Source organism: Schistocerca gregaria, chromosome 4 (assembly GCF_023897955.1).
Source record: "Schistocerca gregaria isolate iqSchGreg1 chromosome 4, iqSchGreg1.2, whole genome shotgun sequence".
NCBI lineage: Eukaryota > Metazoa > Arthropoda > Insecta > Orthoptera > Acrididae > Schistocerca > Schistocerca gregaria.
In genome coordinates this window covers 465,129,861-465,151,886 of record NC_064923.1, presented here as the reverse complement: position 1 = coordinate 465,151,886, position 22,026 = coordinate 465,129,861, and the positions used below count along the sequence as shown (strand labels likewise).

The 22,026-nt window shown below is 39.3% G+C and overlaps 1 protein-coding gene across 1 annotated transcript in view; it reads left to right on the top strand.

The window, feature by feature from the left end:
• The window catches only part of LOC126267772 (laminin subunit gamma-1-like), a 133,815-nt gene extending 132,254 nt beyond the window's left edge, over window positions 1-1,561 (top strand). Inside the window, exon 18 of the mRNA XM_049973077.1 lies at window positions 1,067-1,561. Coding sequence (XP_049829034.1) covers window positions 1,067-1,189 — 123 coding nt within the window. The 3' untranslated portion in view covers window positions 1,190-1,561. The remainder of the gene's footprint in view (window positions 1-1,066) is intronic.
• Window positions 1,562-22,026: the final 20,465 nt, after the last annotated feature.

Genomic DNA, 22,026 nt, shown 5'->3' with positions numbered 1-22,026 from the left:
TTATATTAGATACAAATTGTAATTTTACTGCATGCTTGTTAAAGTTGGCTTAAGGACAGTTCTCTGTCTCACAGTGACACAACATTGTCTTAAATTTTTCTGAGAACTTTTGAATATTTCCCAGTGGGGATATGGACAGTGCAATAATTAAAAGTGCACTGCTGGTAACATCACCTCGTGTTTACATGTTTACTTGTTTTACTCTGCATGATAACTAATTGTGTCTATAATTTTGAATTTATGATTAGTTTTCATATATATAATTATTTCTCCTTTCTCTATATTGCTTGTACAGTAGGAAGTTGCTAATTTGTAGAACATTCAAATGTAACATTTGCGTCCCTGTATTTAAACAACGCACTGACAGGTACAGTACATAAACTGGTTTTTCCCTTTCCAATTCATTTAAGAAAACAATAAGATTGTTAAGTTTATTTTTCAAGCCTCTAGCATTTTGGAACACAATGATAGATATATGCTCCAATTGAGAACTTCAGTTATTTTGATCTCTACTGTACTGCCTACTGCCTGTGTGAGTCAAGAGGTTAACTTAAACCTCCTAAATTTTCTCATGTAAATTTTTGCAACCTCTGCCCCCCCCCCCCCCCCCCCAATCCCCCGTATATTCTCTGTCAACATTTTTGTTGGGATGTTCAATGTACAATGCTTGAATGAGTTAATGATCAAATTCAAAATAATTCATAGTGCATTAAAAATTACTATAGTGCCCAAACAGATTTCTGCTTCTTTGAGCGTCCTTTATGTCCTGCCACACTTTGATACTATACTCTGAGAGAATGAGTACTGTGTGTGTTTTGTGTTTTATCATACATAACGATACAGGCTTGACAGTCTTCTTGTGTAAATAGTCTATTTGTTCACTTTGTACTGTTTAATAAATTTTTTATGCTATTATTATGTCTTAGCTTCTATTTTGTGGCATGTGATTTAAGTATGGTCTTGCATGAACTGAAAAGCAAAACATTCTGAAAAAAAAAAAAAATTGATGAAGTTTGTAGTGCACTTTGAGTTTCATTTGTTCAGTTTGAGCAATTATTTTTTCCAGATGCAGTGGATTCATTATTATGAAGATGAAATTATAAAACTCAGGGCTGAAGTAGCACACACAGAACAAGTTGCTAATGCTCTGCCTAAGACTTGTGGTTCTCGTCTGCAGCTAGAACCATAACAGAAAATACCACAAGAAAGTCTACGCAAAAAAGTAGTAAAATGAGACAGTTGTAGCTGAACACTTCCTCATGAAACCTGAAAGCTAATACAGACCCGCACTGATGTTTTCTGGGATAACTAAACTATCTTATTTCCGATTAGTGTCAGTAGCATATAATAATATTGTATCAATTGTACCTACTTGCATTTGCAATTGTGGACAGCCATATTTCTACAGAAATGATGTGAACAACACTAATATGATAGTTGTGAACCAAGCATGGTCAGATACAAATGTTTAACAGTTGCTGTAATATTAATCAAAATAGCTCTGAAACTTCAGCTAAGCACTAAACATAGATTTTGTTTTACACATTGTGTTTAAATTCTATGAAAATATCTGCTTAATATACTTCAAATACCAAAGATATAATAAATATTTGTTTGTTACTTTTCTAAACATTGAAACAATTCATTTCCCATTTGTATCAGATTAAAATATGGACACTATTGTTATTTAGTTGTTAGAAATAGTCTGAATACATTCCCCAAGAGAGTGAAATTGATAATGAAACATGTTTTGCCTACAAGTCAGTGTTAATATAATGTAACTAATAACATCAGAGAAATTTCGTTGTAAGGTGGTTCTGTAATAGAATTTAAATCACCTTGAAGAATTAAGAAATAGACATTGATAGTAATACATTATTTTTATGGTGCAAGTGGAAGTGTAAAAGGCAAAGCTTTGAGAGAATTATAATATTGGTTTACCTTGTTGTGTGCTATAATCAATAAACTATGTGCCTACACTGTGAGAATGGTATGCCATTTTATGTGTACACAACTCTGCAAGAAAGGAAAGTGCTCGATAAACAATGTACAAGATGTTTCACAATTCCTATTACTGGCTTCTGAGGACTTTATAGGGAACTTAGTAGATAATGGTTTGATAAGCAATGCACATCAAGAAATGTACTGTTTGATGTAAAATAAGTTGGAAGATTGGATCAGTTTCAAATCTCTGGCTTCATGGCACATACACAGTAGAGCAATTGGGCATGAGTGCTCTTGGTGACTCTACTGTTTGTTGCACAAGGTGTATCTGCGATGCATGCTTTCATCCACATGTTCCACAAACACTAATGCTTGTCCATGGAGTGCCACTGTCAACCCTCTTAGTTGCGAGCATACCAGTTTCTTGCAGCTATTGATGTATTCTGATGAAAATGGTATGTGATGGACTGAGAGGAACCAGAAAACATTCTCAATATATGTGTTGTGCACCTCTCCCATTACACATTGTATTGTGAAGTGAGAGATTTGAATGATCTGATCTTCAAATTTATTTTATATAAATTATACATTTCTAGGCATCAATTTCTTCTTAAAACATTATCTACTGACTCCCCTCTACAATATTTAGAAATATGTAATAGCAATTGTGAAATACAATGTGCAGACAGTTATCATCAGCATTGTAACTATCAATCATAGTACTGCTGGCATTAGTGAATGCTCCGTAAATATGCTCAGGTTCTAGCTTTTGTACTATTCAGTGTGTCATAAAATATTTGATCAGCATATTGACTTTGTCATATAAATTTGTAATCAAATAAACTTTGGTAAACATTAAATAACAATAAAAGGGAAAAATATTTCAGGGAAGGTGTCAATTTCTCATAGAAGTAATAGTTAAAATCAAGCAGTTGGCAGCTGTGAGTTAAAGATTGTGCTTCAGTCTGTTATTACGAGGGCGAGTCAAATGAAAACCTTAAATTTGTAATAACAAATTTAAGCGTGCTACAAACAGCATGCAGAATGGCCTGTAGGTGGCAGCATAGTGCAGATGCACACATACCATCACAGTATCAGTATAAAGATGGCTGCCCCACTTGTGACTTGCCCCAGGGAAGAACAGCATTCTGTTATTCAGTTTTTGCGTAGTGAAGATGAATGAATATGCATGTTTGTCATAGCAGGAAGCCTACGAATGGAGTGGGAAGTTCACAAATGGTTTGACTTCAGTGGAAGGTACTCCTCATATAGGTTAGGCACAATGAGTTGTGAATCCACAGGACATTGCAGCAGTTGAAGCCATAGTGAAGGAAAACTGCTGAGTGACACTGAATGACATTGCAGCATCTTTACAGATTAGTCTTGGGTCAGCAGCACACCACACTGTGTATGATGTGCTCCAGTTTCACAAAGTGTCTGCAAGGTGGGTGCCATGGCAGCTGACTCCTGAAATGAGAGAATGATGTGTTGATGCTTGTGAAGAACTTCTTCGGTGCTCTGAACGAGAAGGTGATGGCTTCCTTGCAAGAATGGATGTGGATGGAAATGAAACCTGGATTCACTTCCACCAACCAGAAATGAAAAGTGTGTGCAAGGAATGGTGCCATTCCTCATCACACAAGCCAAAGAAGTTTTGAACAGAACCATCAGCAAGGAAGGTTATGCTGACTCTCTTTTGGGACAAAAAAGGCATCATTTTGGAGCATTACATGCCAGAGGGACCAATGTCACCAGTGCATCATACACAGATCTCCTAAAAAAATCCTTTTTGGCCTGCAATCAAATCAAAGTGGCGTGGATTGCTGTCAGCAGGTGGCCTTCTGCAACATGACAATGCAAGGCCCCACACTGCCCGTACAACAGTTGCACCAATCACAGACCTGCGTTTTGAGTGTCTTCCTCATCCACCATACTCACCAGACCCTGCCCAAAGTGATTTCCACGTTTGGACCACTCATAGATGTCGAAAAGTGATACAGATTTATGCCACTTCTGCAACATAAGTAATATTTAAAAAAATATTTAAGGTGGTTTTCATTTGACCCATTCTCGTAGTAATACACGGTGAGTAACACATAGGAGTGAGCATTCAGATGTACAGAGCAGAATTTTTATTCACAGCAGACATTGCCCCCTCCAATTCAATGACTTTGGTGCAGATTTGCCTGTGAAGCACACTGCAGATGTTGAATCTCAATACATCTCAAGTTCAGACAGATCTTGTCCAAAATTACTGTGTATGCTGTTTACTTACATCATGAGTACCTTAATTCCAACTTGTTATTTGGAATGAAATTGGCTTCAAGCATTTTGCTTGTTTGTGACAAGTTTCTGGGATCAGATTTTGTTTTTTTATTATTTATTTAAAAAATGAAGGACAGACTTATAACTATCTTTAATATTTTATACTACATGTAATCACATTCCTGAGCCTTTACTGACAAAATGTGCTACAGTAACATTAAAAAATGATTTCATAGATCCTGAATACCACTGAGTCTCCCCCCCTCCCCCCCCCCCCCCCCCACACACACACACAAGAAAGAAGTGGGGAAAAAACAACAACAACACTACCACCACCACCAACAACAACAAAGAATTTGGAGTTTTGACATGCAGCAATTTTTACCATAGGCTTGCTCATTACTATTTCTCAATTTATTAATTCATTTTTATCTTTCCTATAGACAAGCACACAAAAGTATTAAACAGTTTAACATGTTTATTTTGTGGATTTTATCCACAAGTGCCCACTACATATTCCTTAACAGATGTTACATTAAAAATTCAGAGAGTCTAATAAATATACAAGTGAGCCCACTAACATTAAACAAATGCTAATATTAACACCTGGATGAAATTCAAATAATGGAAGGAACAAAAATAACAATTTACCAATAATTGAGTCATTGAGTGGTCAATGAGGACAGACAATAGTAACTTACTACATTGTGCAGGCACTCCAGCTTGGTTGCATGTGATGCAAAATGAAGTGGAGTGGAGAATTGGGAGCAGGGGAGAGAACAGAGGAAGAGGGAGACTGAGGAAAGGATGATGTGCATATAGAATGATGGAAGTAGGGGTAAGGGAATGTGGGAGGAGGTTGATTTAGGAAAGATAAATTGACTAAAATCCTATCAATATTTTAATATTTTGGTGGAAATAGCATCATTGCTAACAGAATTATCATTTTTAGTGATGTGGTTAATTCTGTAATCTGCTGGGAATTGTATTTTTGAAACTAATGTCTGTAAGGGGTGCATACAGTGTTTTCACAAGTAAGTTTAATGCATACGCATTTGGCTCTTTATTTTTAATAAGGGGAACTCCCCACTGCATCACCCTCAGATTTAGTCATAAAATGGCCCAACGGATAGCCCATCAAAAACTGAACACAAATAAAGCATAAAAACAAGAAGAAGGTGTACTGGAGTTTGAAAAAAGAAGCAAAACAGAAACAGTGAATGGTCAAAGCTCAAGGTGTGTAACATCGAACGACTTGCAAGAACCACAGTGTTGTGGTTGTGTGTCACGATATTGACTGCAAAGTGGGAGATCTGTGTTCAAACCTCCCTCATGCCCCCTTTTCCCCACAAATTTGTGAACTGTCCATTATGTCATTGAAGTGTCTGTTCTTCTGTAGTCTTGGCAATTGTCATACTATACATTGGTTATAAAATATGAGTCATATGGTAAGGATATATTACCATTGCAATCAGATGTGATGAATGGTGAGAGCAGTCGAGATGGCTCATAAACCTCTCACAGAAATGAAAACAACAAATAAATAGATGCGAACTACATTACAACAAAGGAATCCAAGGGTAAAAACTTCCAAAATAGAACACTCAAGGCATGACATGTGGTACTTGTGTTCAACGAATAGGATATACATATGTCTGGAGGTCCCCTCATTACACATTGCTGTTACAAATGAACCTCACACCATGATACTGACACAAATTTGAGTACAGTGAACAGACAGACACCACATCAATGACTGGATAGACAGTTCTTCTTCTTTTTCTTCTTTTCTTTTTGGGTGGTGGGAGGGGGGCAATAGGGCATGAGTGAGATCTGAACCCAGATTTCCCCCTTCAAAGTCCAACACCGTGACCATGTGACCATGACACCACGAACATTCAAAGTTGCTTGATGTTGCACATATTGATCTTGGATCATTCACTGTTTCTATTTTGCTTCTTTTTCCACTGTTCAGTACATCATCTTCCTATTTTCTTGCTTGATCTGTGTTCAGTTTGACAGGCTATCCAGTGGACTATCTTACTGCTAAATCTGAAAGGGGTGCAAGGGGGAATTTTCTTTGTGAGTGCAGTGTTTGCAGCCACTCTCAGGAAATAATCACTGAATTAGATGACCAATGATTTGAAAGTATTACCATTTCTGCCAGTTCCATTTCATCTGATTTGCTAGTTTCGTTTATCTTGTGCTTAATAATATTCCAAATACTTTTTGCCTTTTTCTGGAAGTATTTTATGTTTTGAAAATAATTCACGAGTTTTACTTTTTAAAGACAGACAGAGGGCTCAGCAATACTGGTGATATGGAGTTTCAAATCTTGATTACTGCTTGTTCCCTGAATTGTGTAGGGCTCTTTTTTCCTAGCACAAAACAATGTAATGCCAAGACTTGTCCACTACTCATTCTTGCTGCTTTTCAGTTTTGATCTTATTTGTTCTATGGGAAAACAAGACCCAAAGTGGTATAGGAATATGTTTAAGAAACAGTTAAGTTTTCTATCAACACCGGCAGTTTCACAAGTTCTCTAGAGCATTCTTCCCATAATTTCTCTCTAAACATTGTGACTGATTCATTGTTTATGATTCTATGATACTATACTTTTCTTTTATGATCTGTATACACCTGGTGAATAAATTGGATTGTTAACATTTGACCACCATGATCAGATAAACCATTGACTATTGCTTACAAGCATGTCTGAAACAACAGATACAGTTGATGATCCACAGCTGTATGAAATATTTTAAAAATTAGTTCGCTGACTGAGAATTTACTGATATCAGCTGTATTACATATAGATCTTGGTCCACTAAATTCATCACCTGATGTTTTCCACATTACATCAATTTCTGAAACAGGAGAATGAGAGAAATATTTGAGACCACTGTTATTATGGTTGTGTGCTGACCTAGGCTTGAAATATATACATTCAAATCTGAAAGAACAGACACTGTTGACAATCCAGAGCTCCAAAAAATATTTTCCCAGTAGATGAACAACAGTACATGTTCTTCCAGGCCTAGCAGCCTAGACAGACACACAATGATAACAACATTGGTCTTGATTTCTAATTGTCCCATTCTTCCTTTTGGTATATAAACTGTGTGAAATATGGAAGTTTCGGACAGTCTGGGGAGTGTGGATGCATAACAGAACTTGCTAAGACAACCAAGTGTGATAAGCGGAAAATCCAGGTTCAAGTCTCAGTTCAACATAAATTTTCATCTGCCACTATTGAGTAGTAGAACTATGCCTAATACAGCTGATGTCAAGAAATTCTCATGCAGCAACTTAATTTTGAAAACAGAGACTGTTGATTTTTACAGTTAAACCATTGCAAGTTGTTAGGCCTAAAAACTAATTCTTAATAGCAGTTGCACTATGTCATTCAATTCATGTAGGGAATTTTGCTTGGAAAGTATTCCAAAGCTGGGCAGCAACAACTTTAGGTGTCTTCAGACAGTACTATCTGACAAAAAATGAACATGTAAAGTCTCTGAAAACAATGATTTTCCAGTTAAGACTGCAATAACTTATTAAAACAGTTTTAACTGTCTAATGAAGCTTCCCACCAGTCTGTAAACTGTCAATACTACAAGCAGGTGTGTTTCCTGAAACACTGTTGCGGCACACCATTCAAAAACTGTCCAACACAATATTCGCTAACCTGAAAGACCTTTGACTTAAATCCATCTTTTACATACATAGCCACTCCCCTTTTCTTTGTACAGATTGTGCAGTAGTATGATATTAAATTGTATCCATCAAGGGGGACCTGTTGGGTTTCAGTGATTTTCTTGTGATGTTCTCGTACACACAAGTCTGCTTAAGTCCACATACCTTTTTATTTTCCTGAAAGGATATGAGAAGTTCATCTGTTTTTAATTGTAAATCTGGTATTTTGATCCAAACTCAAAATGCAATTTATTTAATAACCTTGCTTTGTCCAGAATTTGGTTGTAATAGTATGTGTATGGACTGTAACTACATTTATTCTGCAGCTCTTTCTTTCAGATGAATTTACCCTAGAGGTGGTATAATGAACACATTGGAAATTGCTATGACAGGATGGATCCTGCTTAGGTCAGACTGGATGTCTGACGCAATTCACCATTAAGGTAGCCTCTAACCAGATGCATCACTTGCACTCATGTGGTGTATGTTCCTGGGTTTATAATATCACTCAAAGAGTGGCATGATATTCACACTAGTGTGAATAGCATTCTCAGCAATATGCCTGACCATCCGCAATTGTATAATTGATGTTATGGTCCAAAATGTTACATGCACTCGGTACTATCATTATGTGATCTTATTTTCCAAGACCCTTTACTGACACTAAATCACTGATGATGACAGTGAGCCCTACACTTGGCTTAAAAATACTAATTACCTAGTAATCACTTCTCAAGGAGATCTAAATCAATTCTGACGTTTTCCTCCTATGACTACCACCCAACAAAGAGACCAACAAAACCTTTCTAGTCTTCTTCAGACTTTTCTTCCTACACTAAGGTTGCACCTTACACCCTGTACTGTCAAGACTGCTTCAGAACGTTTTGGAATATCAGTGCTTTTTCTTTCAGTCTATAAAACATTGGAGCTATTGGAGGCAACCAAACTGAAGCAATCAAACTTGTAATTTAGCTAGTGTTTAATATTGTCAGTTTGCTGTTTCTTGTTTCTCTGATGTTTCAAATGGTATATCTGTACCTCCTCTTGATTGTTATAAATTATATTAAAATTATTTTCTTGTAAGCATTGCTCTCTTGATGGCTGTGCAAATACAACTACGGCAAGCTCCCAATCATCCGGGTTAATGTGGACCTAATATTGCAAGGATAACTGAAAAATCTGGATAATCCAAAATATAAATAAATGTTTTCAACGGACAAGGGCACCCATATGGTAGGGGAGTGTGGGGGGGGGGGGGGAGGGGAGGGCCTAGACCTAAGGATGTGGAGTATTTTTAATATTTCGGATGGTGAATGTCGAATTGTAAGTAGTCATAAAAAAAGTTCGAGTTTTGGTCCTGTTGCATATCTGTGCAATACCAACATTTAAATCAGTTTCTTGAAAGAACTGAAATTTTACTTTCATTGAGAGCTATGCCAGAGCTATGACCACTCCACTCCCTTGCCCCTGGATATGGATGCCCTTGCTGGAAGTTGCTATTTAATTTATTTAAAAAGCATACTACATGTCACATCTGAAAGCCCATATGCATTTTTTTCTTGTCAAACAATACATTGGATATTACCAACCTAATCTCCTAGGGAGAGGCCTACCCCATCATAGACAGAAAATCAACACAAACATGTTCCAAGACTAGAGTCCTCTCATTTACCTAAGGAAAAAAATGCAAAACAGCAGAAAATTATTTCAGTGATGTGTGGTGGTGGGATTGGGGCCCATATCATATTTCACTAGTAAATCATGAGTCACATGCTAACAGTGTACTCTAAATGAAATTTTTCACTCCAATTGTAATAGAATATGTCAGGCTCCATATTTTTATATTTTACTGGATAGTTGAAAGCTTTCTGCACTTTGTTTCTGGATTGTACTAGACAATCTGTGTATCACTGGTAGTTATTGTGTCCGTAACAATGCCAAAAATTTTCATTATCAAAGAGTTGAAGCATTTCATACCATCAGAAATTAGAGATCATCTGGATTTCTGTGTCCTCTTATGCTGCACAATGCAGTGAAATCTTCCAGATGTTGTGGAACTCCCAGATTGATTACCAGAGGATACCAATTGATTATCAAAGGAAACTACATTTAATTTTATGCTTTGCTGAGCTTCTACTCGTATACAAGTCTAATTTTTTTGCAGGTGGAAAACAGTTTATGGTGTGTGCCATTGGTAGCCTCACTTCTGTTTTCGTGGAGAATGTCGACATTTCTCAAAGGCAGAAAATTAAGCAGAACTATTCTCTAGAGCTCAATAAGTTTCATAGCTATCATAAATCACTGCACAAGAATATTCCTTACCCATCTCATAACAATAACAGCCAGTGTACCAACACCAAAATGTTTGCTTACGGAGTATATATGATACAACGTTCAGCGTATGATAGCAATGGTAAAGTTACCGATGATAGTGACACTAAAGTGTAGTTACCAAATCAGCCTTCTGGAATTTCTTCACCAAATAGGATGCAGTAAATATTCTAGGATTTAAACCAAGAAACACTGCCAACATGAGAAATTTGGCGTTAGATATCCTCAGTGTAGCAAAGCAACAGCAAAAGTCACTCAATATAAACAAGTCATCTGGTCCCAACTGTATACCAATTAGGCTCCTTTCAGACTATGCTGATGAAATAGCTTTATTTTTAGCACTCAGTTATAAATGCTTGTTCAACAGAGGATCCGTATCTAAACATTGGAAAGTAACACAGGTTACACTAGTACACAGGAAAGGAAATAGGAATAATATGCTGAGTTATAGATCCACATCACTGACATTGATTTACAATAGTTTTCGGAACATATTCTGTGTACAGATATTAAGAAACGTCTAAAAGAAAATGATTTATTGACACGCGGCCATTACAGATTCAGAAAATACCATTATTTTGAAACACAACCTGCTCTACTCACACAGGGTGATGAGTGCTATCGACAGAGGATCTCAAGTTGATTCTACGTTTATATATTTCCAGAAGGCTCTTGACAGCATTTCTCACACAACGCTAGTAATCAAACTAAGAGCCTTTGAGGTATTACCTCAGCTGTGCTACTGGATTCGTCATTTCCTGTCAGAAGGCTCACACTTCGTAGTAAATGGTGGGAAATCATCAACATAAACAGAAGTGATATCTGGTGTCCTCCAAAGAAGTGCTGCAGGCCATCCGCTGTTCCCAATCTATATACGAGTAAACAATTTGAAGACAGGCAGTAAATAAATCTCCACCCGCGGTTCCTTCCAAAGTCAAACGCCTTTGGATAAAAAGTCGCTTCTCCCGAACGATATATTGTTAAATTAGATCCATAGAAAGTGTGGAAAAGGCGAACCAAAGAATGGGTTTTACTGGCATAACACTTAGAAGATGCAAAAAGTTGACGAAGGAGAATGCCTGCATTACCTCCTCTTCTTTACCACTGCCGTGCTATATCTTTTTTATTACTGCTGTGCGATATGGGACCCTTGTTAGATAAGGTTGACGGAGGACATCGAAAAAGTTCAAAGAAGGGCAGCTCATTCTGTATTCTTTCGAAAGAGCGGAGACAGTCATGGACGTGATACGCTAGTTTGGGTGGCAATCATTAAAATAAAGGCGTTTCTCGTTACAGTGAGATCTTCTCACAAAATTTCAGCCACCAACTCTCTCCTCGGAATACGAAAATATTTTGTTGACTTCCACCTGCATAGGGAGAAATGATCAATTATTATAGCAAAATAGAGAAGTAGTCAGAAAGTGAAACTTCCTGGCAGATTAAAATTGTGTGCCAGACCGAAATCTGAGCTACCGTACCCAAGCACGACTGACGACCCGTCCTCAAAGCCGTTATTCCGTCAGTACCTCGTCTCCTACCTTCTTAACTTCACAGAAGCTCTCCTGGAGAATTTGAAGAACTAGCGCTCCTGGAAGGAAGGATATTGCGGAGATATGGCTTACTCACAGCCTGAGGGATGTTTCCAGAATGAAGTTTTCACTGTACAGCGGAGTGTGCGATGATATGAAACTTCCTGGCAGATTAAAATTGCAAGGTCTGCAGGACAACTTCTGTTAATTTGGAAGGTAGGAGACGATGTACTGGCGGAATTAATGCTGTTTAAGGACGGGTCCTGAGTCGTGCGTGGGTAGCTCAGATGATAGAGCACTTGCCCGCGAAAGGCAAGGGTGCCGAGTTGGTCTTGGCCGGGCACACCGTACTAACGTTTTTCGGACGACAAGAGACAGTGTGGTATTGGGTTGCAAGGCTCACACGTCTCTCAAGTCAGTTAACTTGCACGTTGTGTGTAGCCGATCCTCTTCTCTGGGTGATCAGCTACGTCGATCTCCCAAACGTTTCTTCTCCGAAGACTATAGCTGGTTAAAGGAGTTTATTAAACTACTTTGCTATCCTTGAAATAATTTGGGTACTCGTAGAATACTTTTCAGTTCAATCACTTTATATTTTCAACTTCCACAGACAACAACTTCTGCAAGCTAACTTAGTCCTTAAACATTAGAGTCATTTACGCATATTCATATATCTTGGGTTTGATAACCAAACAATTTATGAACATCATACATGTGTCTTGCTTCGTTCACAGCTAAGACATGAAGTAAGTGAAAAGTCTCTAGTCTCAAGCGAGTCCAGTACGTGAATGTACACAGAAATCTATATTCAATTGTTCATTAGTGTTTTTATAATCAAAACAGACACTAAAGAGCACAGAATGCTACATAAACTTTTCTTGTTCTTCTATATCCGTACATCGAAACTCTGTGGACCGTGCAGCAGGTACTTGTCTGCCGCCGTTCGGCCACCCGGTCCACCTTTTTCTCGTAACTGTTTTTCGACCAGTACATACAAATAGGCGATGCGCAGTTTCGCGCATTCGTTTCTCCCACTCACCTCTAAAATATCGGGTGTTCGAAACGGTGGAAGACCGAGTGGTTCTAGAATTTACCCCGAAATTCTCGAAGCACTACACAGTTTTAATCTGCGAGAAAGCTTCATATCAGCGCACAATCCGCAGCAGAGTGAAAATTTCATTCTTCAGCCTGGAAGTGGTTTGTGAGCCCTCTGCCAAGTGCTTAATTGCGAATCACACCGTCATGTGAAAGTATATATGGAGGGTAGCACTGACCCAACTATAAATTAAAATTAATTCCAGTTCCTCAATCCTTCCAAATTTTACAAAAGGTTTCCCTTGGATGTAAGTCAGATGCCAGAATTGGATCTGTTTCCAGTTACCCCCAAACGGAATCTGTCACTGTCTCAATCCCAGCTTTCTGGGATCTGAATAGAAAAATCTAATTTTGGGATAGCCTTCTCCGCGTTCTTGGACAAGGAATTACAGCTGTGAAAAAATGAAAAAAAGGGCTAGAGGTATACAGTTTTTGTGCTGACATACTTATTAGTAGTGACCAGCACATTAATGTGTTTGTTGACGAAGTGTAATGGCAGTGTGAATACTCTTGCCAAGGGTAATGGGCTGTGTGCCTGATTGTGAAAGTACTTGTGCTATGTAATGTAGTGTTTGTGACGCTTTGTATGGTTATAAATTTGAAAGGGAGGGAAAGCACGAAAATTTGTGCTTATTCCTCTCAAAAATGATCTAGTGGCCTCGGAGACCAAGAGCTCATTAGTACTTACTCAAAAAATGGCTCTGAGCACTATGGGACTCAACTGCTGTGGCCATTAGTCCCCTAGAACTTAGAACTACTTAAACCTAACTAACCTAAGAACATCACACACATCCATGCCCGAGGCAGCTTTCGAACCTGCGACCGTAGCAGTCGCACGGTTCCGGACTGCCCGCCTAGAACCGCGAGACCACCGCGGCCGGCTAGTACTTACTGATCAGTCCAGTATTGTCATGCCCTCACTCTACGAGACATTGCAGCTGCGTTTGGAGCTTAACTAAATACTGTCGCTCATGAGTTGAGTATATCTGTGCAAGAAATATCCTTCAACCGTGAGAAATCCAGCTAGTTATCCCTGGTCAGTTGACGTGTAGTTTAACAACTTCAGTCACAGCTGAGAAACTGGATATGGTTGGTTTATTGCTGCAGTCTAAAAGTGTTCGTACCTTCTGCCTTGATAATTATGATATACCTGGGGTCGGGATAATCATCTAGCAGTCTCAGATAAAATAATGCTTTACGCTGGTTCCACTTGCTTGATAGATTCGTTACTTAAATAATGCCACAACTTTGTTCACTGTTGAGAGAAAAATCGAGACGTCCTGTGATGAAAAGTGGCAACGTGTACGGCCTTCATGACCTGTGTCTCAGTGTTAGAGGTCAAGATTGGTAAACTGTATATTTTCGTAGCATGTGCTCCACAGTGTATAGTCATATGCTGCTCAGCCATTACTCGCCAGATGTGCTAAGTCTTGCGATAAACAACTGAGTTCCTGTTAAGCCTGTACCGTGTCAGTTTTAGCTTTGTACATCCAGATTGCATTTTAATAGCAAAGGGATTCTAAAAAGACCTTCCGAGAAAACTCACCAGTGAATATATTACAGCATGTACAGCAAAGCATTCAGTCTGATATTTGCTTCAACAGAAAATACTATTCACAATCCTAAAGTTTCCTACATGTATTGATAACGATCGTCACATCTTACAATTTATTCAGTACCTTCAGTTCAGAAGTGTATCGAGTCAGTCATAGAGGTGCTGCCACTCTTGAAACAGATCCTGAGGGTCCTTTTTGAATATCCTGAACTATATTTAATCTTCATCTTTTCAATTTGATTTTCTTCTTGGGAAAGCAGAAGGAACTCACATGCAACTATTTCGCTAAGTATGAGTTCTGAGGAGCAACAGTCATCTCAAAGAGCCTCACTCATGGTGAAGTACTCAATTATTCGTGCACCACTTCTCAGAATGTTTCTCGCGCTAGCATAAGACTTCTTAAAATACCGTTACCTTTTGAAATGCTTTATGGAGTATTTGATCTGCTGTGACGGACGTCTTTGACAGTTCCGCCAATACAAACAAAAGCAGATCAGCATTGGTGGGTCTGTCGTGCTATTCAGTTGACAACTTTTTGATTTGAAGGAAAAGGTCTCTTCAATCGTGGAGACTGGTGCTTAGTAGCTACGAATAAAATTTTCATCGCTAGTGACAATTTCTGAAAGTAAGTTTGGATCCTCATGAAGCTGTTTAAAGTGCCGTATAGTCTTCAAGGCGCCGCTGCTTGCTTTCATATTCCATGCATTCTAGAATAGTTTGCGGAGCAGCACAACGTGCTGGTCATGCCAAAAGTCTTTGAAACGTACTGCACTTGAGTCCCAGGGCTCTACAGGGGTTTCCGACGGTTTGTGCACCATCTGTGGTCGTCTAACTATATTGTTCGATAGCCAATACTGACATTGTAGGGAGACGCCTCGGGCCGCATAGGTAGATGAAGGGGGAGAGGGTTAGTCGGCCGGAGTGGCCCAGCGGTTTGAGCACAATCTGTCGATACGCATGGAAAGGCCATATTTTTAGAGTAGCGGTAGGAACGACTACATCGAGACCCGAAAACGGAGGCCTAGGGCTGACAGACCTTCGGAGGAAAAACACTGCCCTCTTCATTAAAAGAACGCTAAAACTTATAGAGACGCAGCCGAACAGCATATAACTACCGCTCTATTTGACCTTCTGAAACCCGAAAACATGCAGCCGCCTGTAGATGTTCACAACATAAATTATAACCTAAAGCATATTTTATGTAGAATTAAGCTACTTGACATGCATTTTAACAGACAAAAATAAGAGGACAAGTAAATATATAGTAGAGAAGTTACAATCACACGAAAACCAAAATAAAATGGAGCTGAAGTATCTCAACAAAAACTGGGAAAAAATATGGACTAATATAAATAACAAAACACTGACTACGGAAGTGCAAGCGTCATGGTAGAGAGTTGTCAACAACATTATTAGTACCAATGAAAAACTGTATTCAATAGGACTAGAAGCAACCAACGTGTGCCAAAAATGTCACAATTTGGACTCCTTAAAGCATCGCTTCATCTGTAATGGATACAAGAATATTTGGAATGACATTGTATTGCAAGTCGCTTTTCTAAAACGGACCGATGGAAGAGAAATCACACTAAACGATATACTCTTCCCACAAGAAATTTCCTTTCCACCACAAAAAACAATGTCATCCTGTGGCTATTCGGAAATTTTTTCAATTATGTTGTTAACAACAAAGGCAGTGACAATATACTAGAATATCGAGAATATATGAAAGACGAATACTTCAAAATATACCGGAACAAAGACCATAAAAAGAAGTTCGGAAATATGATGCAAATTTTGTTTCAGAAACAAGGTATCGGTTAATACCTAAATAATACGAAATCGACCGAACAAGATAGACTGCCAAAGTAGGGGATTGCTGTTGAGGATGAAGTACGGTGGGGACTTCGTGTGCCCCGGGACCGATACCGTAGCCGTGAAGGCCTCAACAGAACCCTGAAAAAGCATGTTTTCCCAAGAAGTAACAGGAGTCATGCCACAGCACAAGAATAGTAGGAAAAACTATTCTCATGCACAAGACGTGCATCACTGAAGAAGTTTAATTTTCTATCTTTTTACTTTTGCTTTTCTCTCACTTTTGTTTAAATTCTAATGGAAGAATATTTTCCGTTTCGTTAATGCAGTCAATAGTATTATAGAGGGAATTATTTTCACCGTAATCAATTCAGATTACAATTTACTAACATTGTCTTCAAGATGCAATTCAGTTTCATGAAAAAAAATGATGGTAGAGCACTTGCCCGCGATAGGGCAAAGGCCCCGAGTTCGAGTCTCGGTCGAAATTAAAAAAAAAAGAAAAAAGCGGTTCTAGGCGATACAGTCTGGAACCGGGAGACCGCTACGGTCGCAGGTTTGAATCCTGCCTTGCGCATGAATGTATGTGATGTCCTTAGGTTAGTTAGGTTTAAGAAGTTCTAAGTTCTAGGGGACTAATGACCTCAGATGTTCAGTCCCATAGTGCTCAGAGCCATTTTTGGGAGATGGTTAAAGTGGCAACTAAAAGAGAAACTCAGTTTTCACCAAACCACGGTTATTGGTCGCTTAGCACTGCCAAATATTTTAAAGTGAAAAAGAAAATCACATTTAAGAAATACATGCATTTTTCTCAAGGCTTACAATGTGATCAGTTTTCAGCATCTAAGCTACTTTAGTGGCGAGTGCCATCGCAGCAGTACCCCATGTTTGTTTTTCTAATTTTTGGGCATATTTTCCGGCCATCTTCACGTCGTTGTATTTGAAAGAATACTAAGCCACTGCAGCAGACCGATTTTAATCGGACTTTTGCAATAGGACAAATAGAACAGAGACGGTTTTGAATAATATAACTTAATTTAAAATTTTCGCAAACAGCTAGCGTGACGAATGACAGCTTTCTGTAAACAAATGATTTAGAGGACAGTTTTATCTTTTGTACCATGCGCGGTTTTTGGAAGTAACTAACTCATTGCAGTAAACACTTCGGCCACACTTCCCGATTGGACGCCACGTCGGAGTTAGTGATCCACAGAAGATATTATCAAACTGCAAAAAATAACTAGGAACCGCATTTGAAGGCCAAAAGACGCTGTTCAAACATTTATGTGGCAAAAAAATGTTGCTCTCCATATAAATAAGGCAACAAAAATTATATAAATGACTTTCCTTACATCAGATGACTCGAAATTAAAAACAGTTTTTAGTAGAAACTTATGGAACAAACTTCCTCTGTGAGTCTCACTAAGAACACTGGCTATGTATATTACAACTAGTGTGACCACTTATCGCCAGGCAGCAGCATTGTTCAAGATAAAAACTACGCAGTAGCCACTTTCCCGTCTTGGCCACTTTACCACACTTTTCTCAATGGTCTTACTATTTATTGATAATGTACATAAATTAGTACATTATATTAATTAATAACAGTAACTGCAATCGAAGACAAGATCACAAATGCTGAATGTCACTTTTCTTCTACTCATTAATTTGATTTCATATTACTCGCTACAAAGTATCACATTTGAAGATGTCGTCTCTATAATACGCGTTCACGAATCCGTGTTAGCTCCGTTTGAAATGTATGCCATATCAACTGATCGGCGAGTGTTACGCGTGTCCTCTTGAGTTCTTTCCACTTCGCCAAGTTTACTTAGATCACCGCCGAACTTACCAACGTCGATTATATTAAGCACATTTTAAAATATTAGTGTCGCTGTAAGTCTTTTGGTTTGTTACTGACGTAATAAAAATACACTCTTAAAAAGCATTTAAAGAGTGTTGCCTATTTGCCATCAGCTGCTAAAAGAAAAGAAAAAAATTACACCTGAGGTCCAGGGGCCGCACGAACACTTGATTCGGGTCGCAAGCTGACCGCGGGTCGCAGTTTGGATACTCTGCAAATCACATTTAAGTGCTTGGCCGAGGGTTCACAATTCCCTATTATACCAATCTCGTACAGCGCGCGGAAAGAACGAACACCTATATCTTTCCGTACGAGCTCCATTATCCCTTATTTTATCGCGGTGATCGTTTCTCCCTATGTAGGTCGGTGTCAACAAAATATTTTCGCATTCGGAGGAGAAAGTTGCTGATTGGAATTTCGTGAGAAGATTCCGTCACAATGAAAACCGCCTTGCTTTCAATGAAGTCCAACCCAAATACTGTATCATTTCTGTGAGACTCTCTCCCATATTTCGCGACGATACAAAACGTGCTGCCCGTCTTTGAAATTTTTCGATGCACCCCGCCAGTCCTATCTGGTAAGGATCCCACACCGCGCAGCAGTATTCTAAATGAGGACGGACAAGCGTAGTGTAGGCAGTCTCCTTAGTAGATCCGTCACATTTTCTAAGTGTCTTGCCCATAAAACGCAGCTTTGGTTAGCCTTCCTCACAACATTTTCTATGTGTTCCTTCCAATTTATGTTGTTCGTAATTGTAATTCCTAGGTATTTTGTTGAATTAACGGCCTTTAGATTTGACTGTTTTGTCGTGTAACCGAAGTTTAATGAATTCCTTTTAGGACTCATGTGGACGCCCTCACCAATTTTCGCACCATTCAGATATATTTTCTAAACCGTTTTGCAATTTGTTTTGATCTTCTGATGACTTTATTAGTCGATAAACGACAGCGTCATCTGCAAACAACCTAAGACGGCTGCTCAGATTTTCTCCCAAGTCGTTTATATAGATAAACAACAGCAAAGGGCCTATAACACTACCTTGGGGAAGGCCAAAAATAACTTCTGTTTTACTCAATGACTTTCCGTCAATTACAAGACATCGCAAATTCAGCCACATAAGTAAAACGATATTCCATAAGCACGCAATTTCACTACAAGCCGCTTGTGTGGTATAGTGTCAAAAGCCTTCCAGAAATCCAGAAATACGGAATCGATCTGAAATCCCTTGCCAGTAGCACTGAACACTTCATGCGAATAAGGAGCTTGTTGTGTTTCTCAAGAACGATGTTTTATAAACCGATGTTGATGGTTTTCTTCGATGTAATTTGGGGACAACTGATCTAGCAGGAACACATCCATCAATTCCGAAATATTTTCTAGTGTGCAGTCAGTTGATGGCTGACCAAAACAATCATCAAGGATGGTCGACGTTTCGACGAATTTTGAATGCTGGTAGTAAGATGGTCTCAGCCTAATTGTTGTCAGTGAAAGCTTCCCTGGTTTTTGCTACACTTCGTTAATTTTGAAAGCTTTTGGATTATAACACATAACACCAAGAGTAGGTCTCACGAACAGACGTGTTAGAGATACAGATGTTGGGCAAACACATGGAAACACGAAAAACACAATACACTACCATGTCTAATACGATGTAGGAAACCCGCTTGCATTCAAAACAGCTTCCATTCGACTGTGAATGGATAAATGCAGGTCCTGAACAGTTTTAAAGGGTATCTTGTACCATGCTTCCTGCAAAATAGCGAAACGTTCGGTTAACGATGATGGAGGTGGATAGAGATCACGCACTCGTATCTCCAAAGTAGACAACAAAGACTCAATAATATTGACAGTTGGTGACTGTGGTGGTCAGTGAAGATGCCACAATCCATTCTCATCCTCACAAAAACCAATCCTGGACGATGTGAACTGTGTGACCAGGGGGCCTGCGGCCTTGGAACGCATCTTCGCCACTGCCGAGCAAACTGGAATGGAACTGATGAGCCAACATAGTTACAAAATCCTTAGCAGTAACGCGCGGTTTCAGAGGAACCATGGTGCGTGAAGAATACCACGTCATGCCTGCGCAAATCATCACCGAACCCCCAACATGTTCCATTCTAAGGACGTGAATTCAGCCATAAGTTTCAAACAGTGTGCAATAAGGACATTCTTACATTGTTCCATAGTCCAGATTTTATGGCTTCAGCGCGATGTTTTCTTGTTAGGTTCATTTGCATCCCTGATGAGTGGTTTTCGAATTGCAGCCTGCAACTCCCAGTTTAAGGAGCTCCGTTATTATTGCTTTGGTGCTAACAGGATTCGCGAGTGCGACATAGCTTACGTCTGCGCTCATATTTTTTGTAACAATCCTCTTCAGTCTCCGTGTGTCACGTACAATCAGTGCACTCTATCGTCCGTGTTGTGATTTGCGGTTGATGTTTTTCAGCTTTCCCTGCGCACGGTATGTCGGCCGGTGTGGCCGAGCGGTTCTAGGTGCTTCAGTCTGGAACCGCGCGACAGCTACGGTCGCAGGTTCGAATCCTGCCTCGGGCATGGATGTGTGTGACGTCCTTAGGTTAGTTAGGTTTAAGTAGCTCTAAGTTCTAGTGGACTGATAACCTCAGATGTTAAGTCCCATAGTGCTCAGAGCCATTTTTGTGCACGGTATAAACCTTTGATACGTTGCCTCTTGAAACACCAAACACTTCGGCTACCTTGGTTCCTGCAGCATCCACTATACAGCACCAACAATTTTCCCACGTTAGAATTCACTTAGCTCCGACATAATGCATTCGCAACTATACAGAACACTGTTCCGACCATGACTGGTACTTGCAACGTATTGAGCATACCGCACAGGTGCCGCTAGCGATAAAATGCAATAGCGCAACCAGCAGGATAGGCTATCATCTGCATTTATGTTCAAGCACGCATTTCTGGTGGTGTTTCCATACTTTGTCCAACCGCTGTAACTGTGCCGTGTGACGGCCGGCCACGCAATTCGTTCAGCTGGGCAATTACGAAAATGGCCATATAACTATCGGCAGGCAATAGAACCCAGCCTCTCTCTGGAAAGCCACCTCAAACTGATCATTGCCATCTTTACTACGCCATCGCCTTCTCACTGACAGCATCCTTTGGTAGACGCTGAACTTCTGAATAATCAAGTTCAGTTTCCTCTATATCGTTTGGTTTCTCGTGAACTTTAATCTTTCCCAGATGCAAGGACCCGGTAATTTAATTGTATGAATACTTAATGACTAGTAAATACTACAGGCCTAACTGTAGAAGTGTCTGTTTATTGCTGCAGGTTACAGTAGTGTGGTGTTCATGTGCCAAGCAAGGCTGTACAGAGAGTACCTCAATTCGATAAAGACTATAGAGTCATCTACTGTGTGCAACGACAAGAACTGTCTTTAAATATTGCGGACTGTACTCGTCACGATAGAGAGAAGGCCTACAAGGCAGAAAATCACTTGTCACTTCATTATTGGATAACAGCTGTCTATCAACCGTACCATCCATTCACTACAGTGTACAGAAACCACATCTCCACACGTATACCTTTGTGTACGGTCATTAGAGAGCACAAAATTATCCAGGGCACAGGCAGAATAGGTTTATGGTCGCGCAGGCTCAATACTACTCATAAACTATAGTGGCCTATTCATTTTCATAAGTGTGCTGTTTTACTTCAGTACCATCTCTGAAGGCAACGTCTAGCAAATTCTTTTTTTCTGTTTTAAAGACTAACAGGTGCTGTGTTCTCTTACTTTTGAACTCTCTCTCTCTCTCTCTCTCTCTCTCTCTCTCTCTCTCTCTCTCCCCCTCTTCTCTTCTCTTCTCTTCTCTTCTCTTCTCTTCTCTTCCATCTCGAGTCCACTATTTAGCTATTGACAGTTGCATTATTTAGCCTTCAGCAGAGTCCGCTGCTC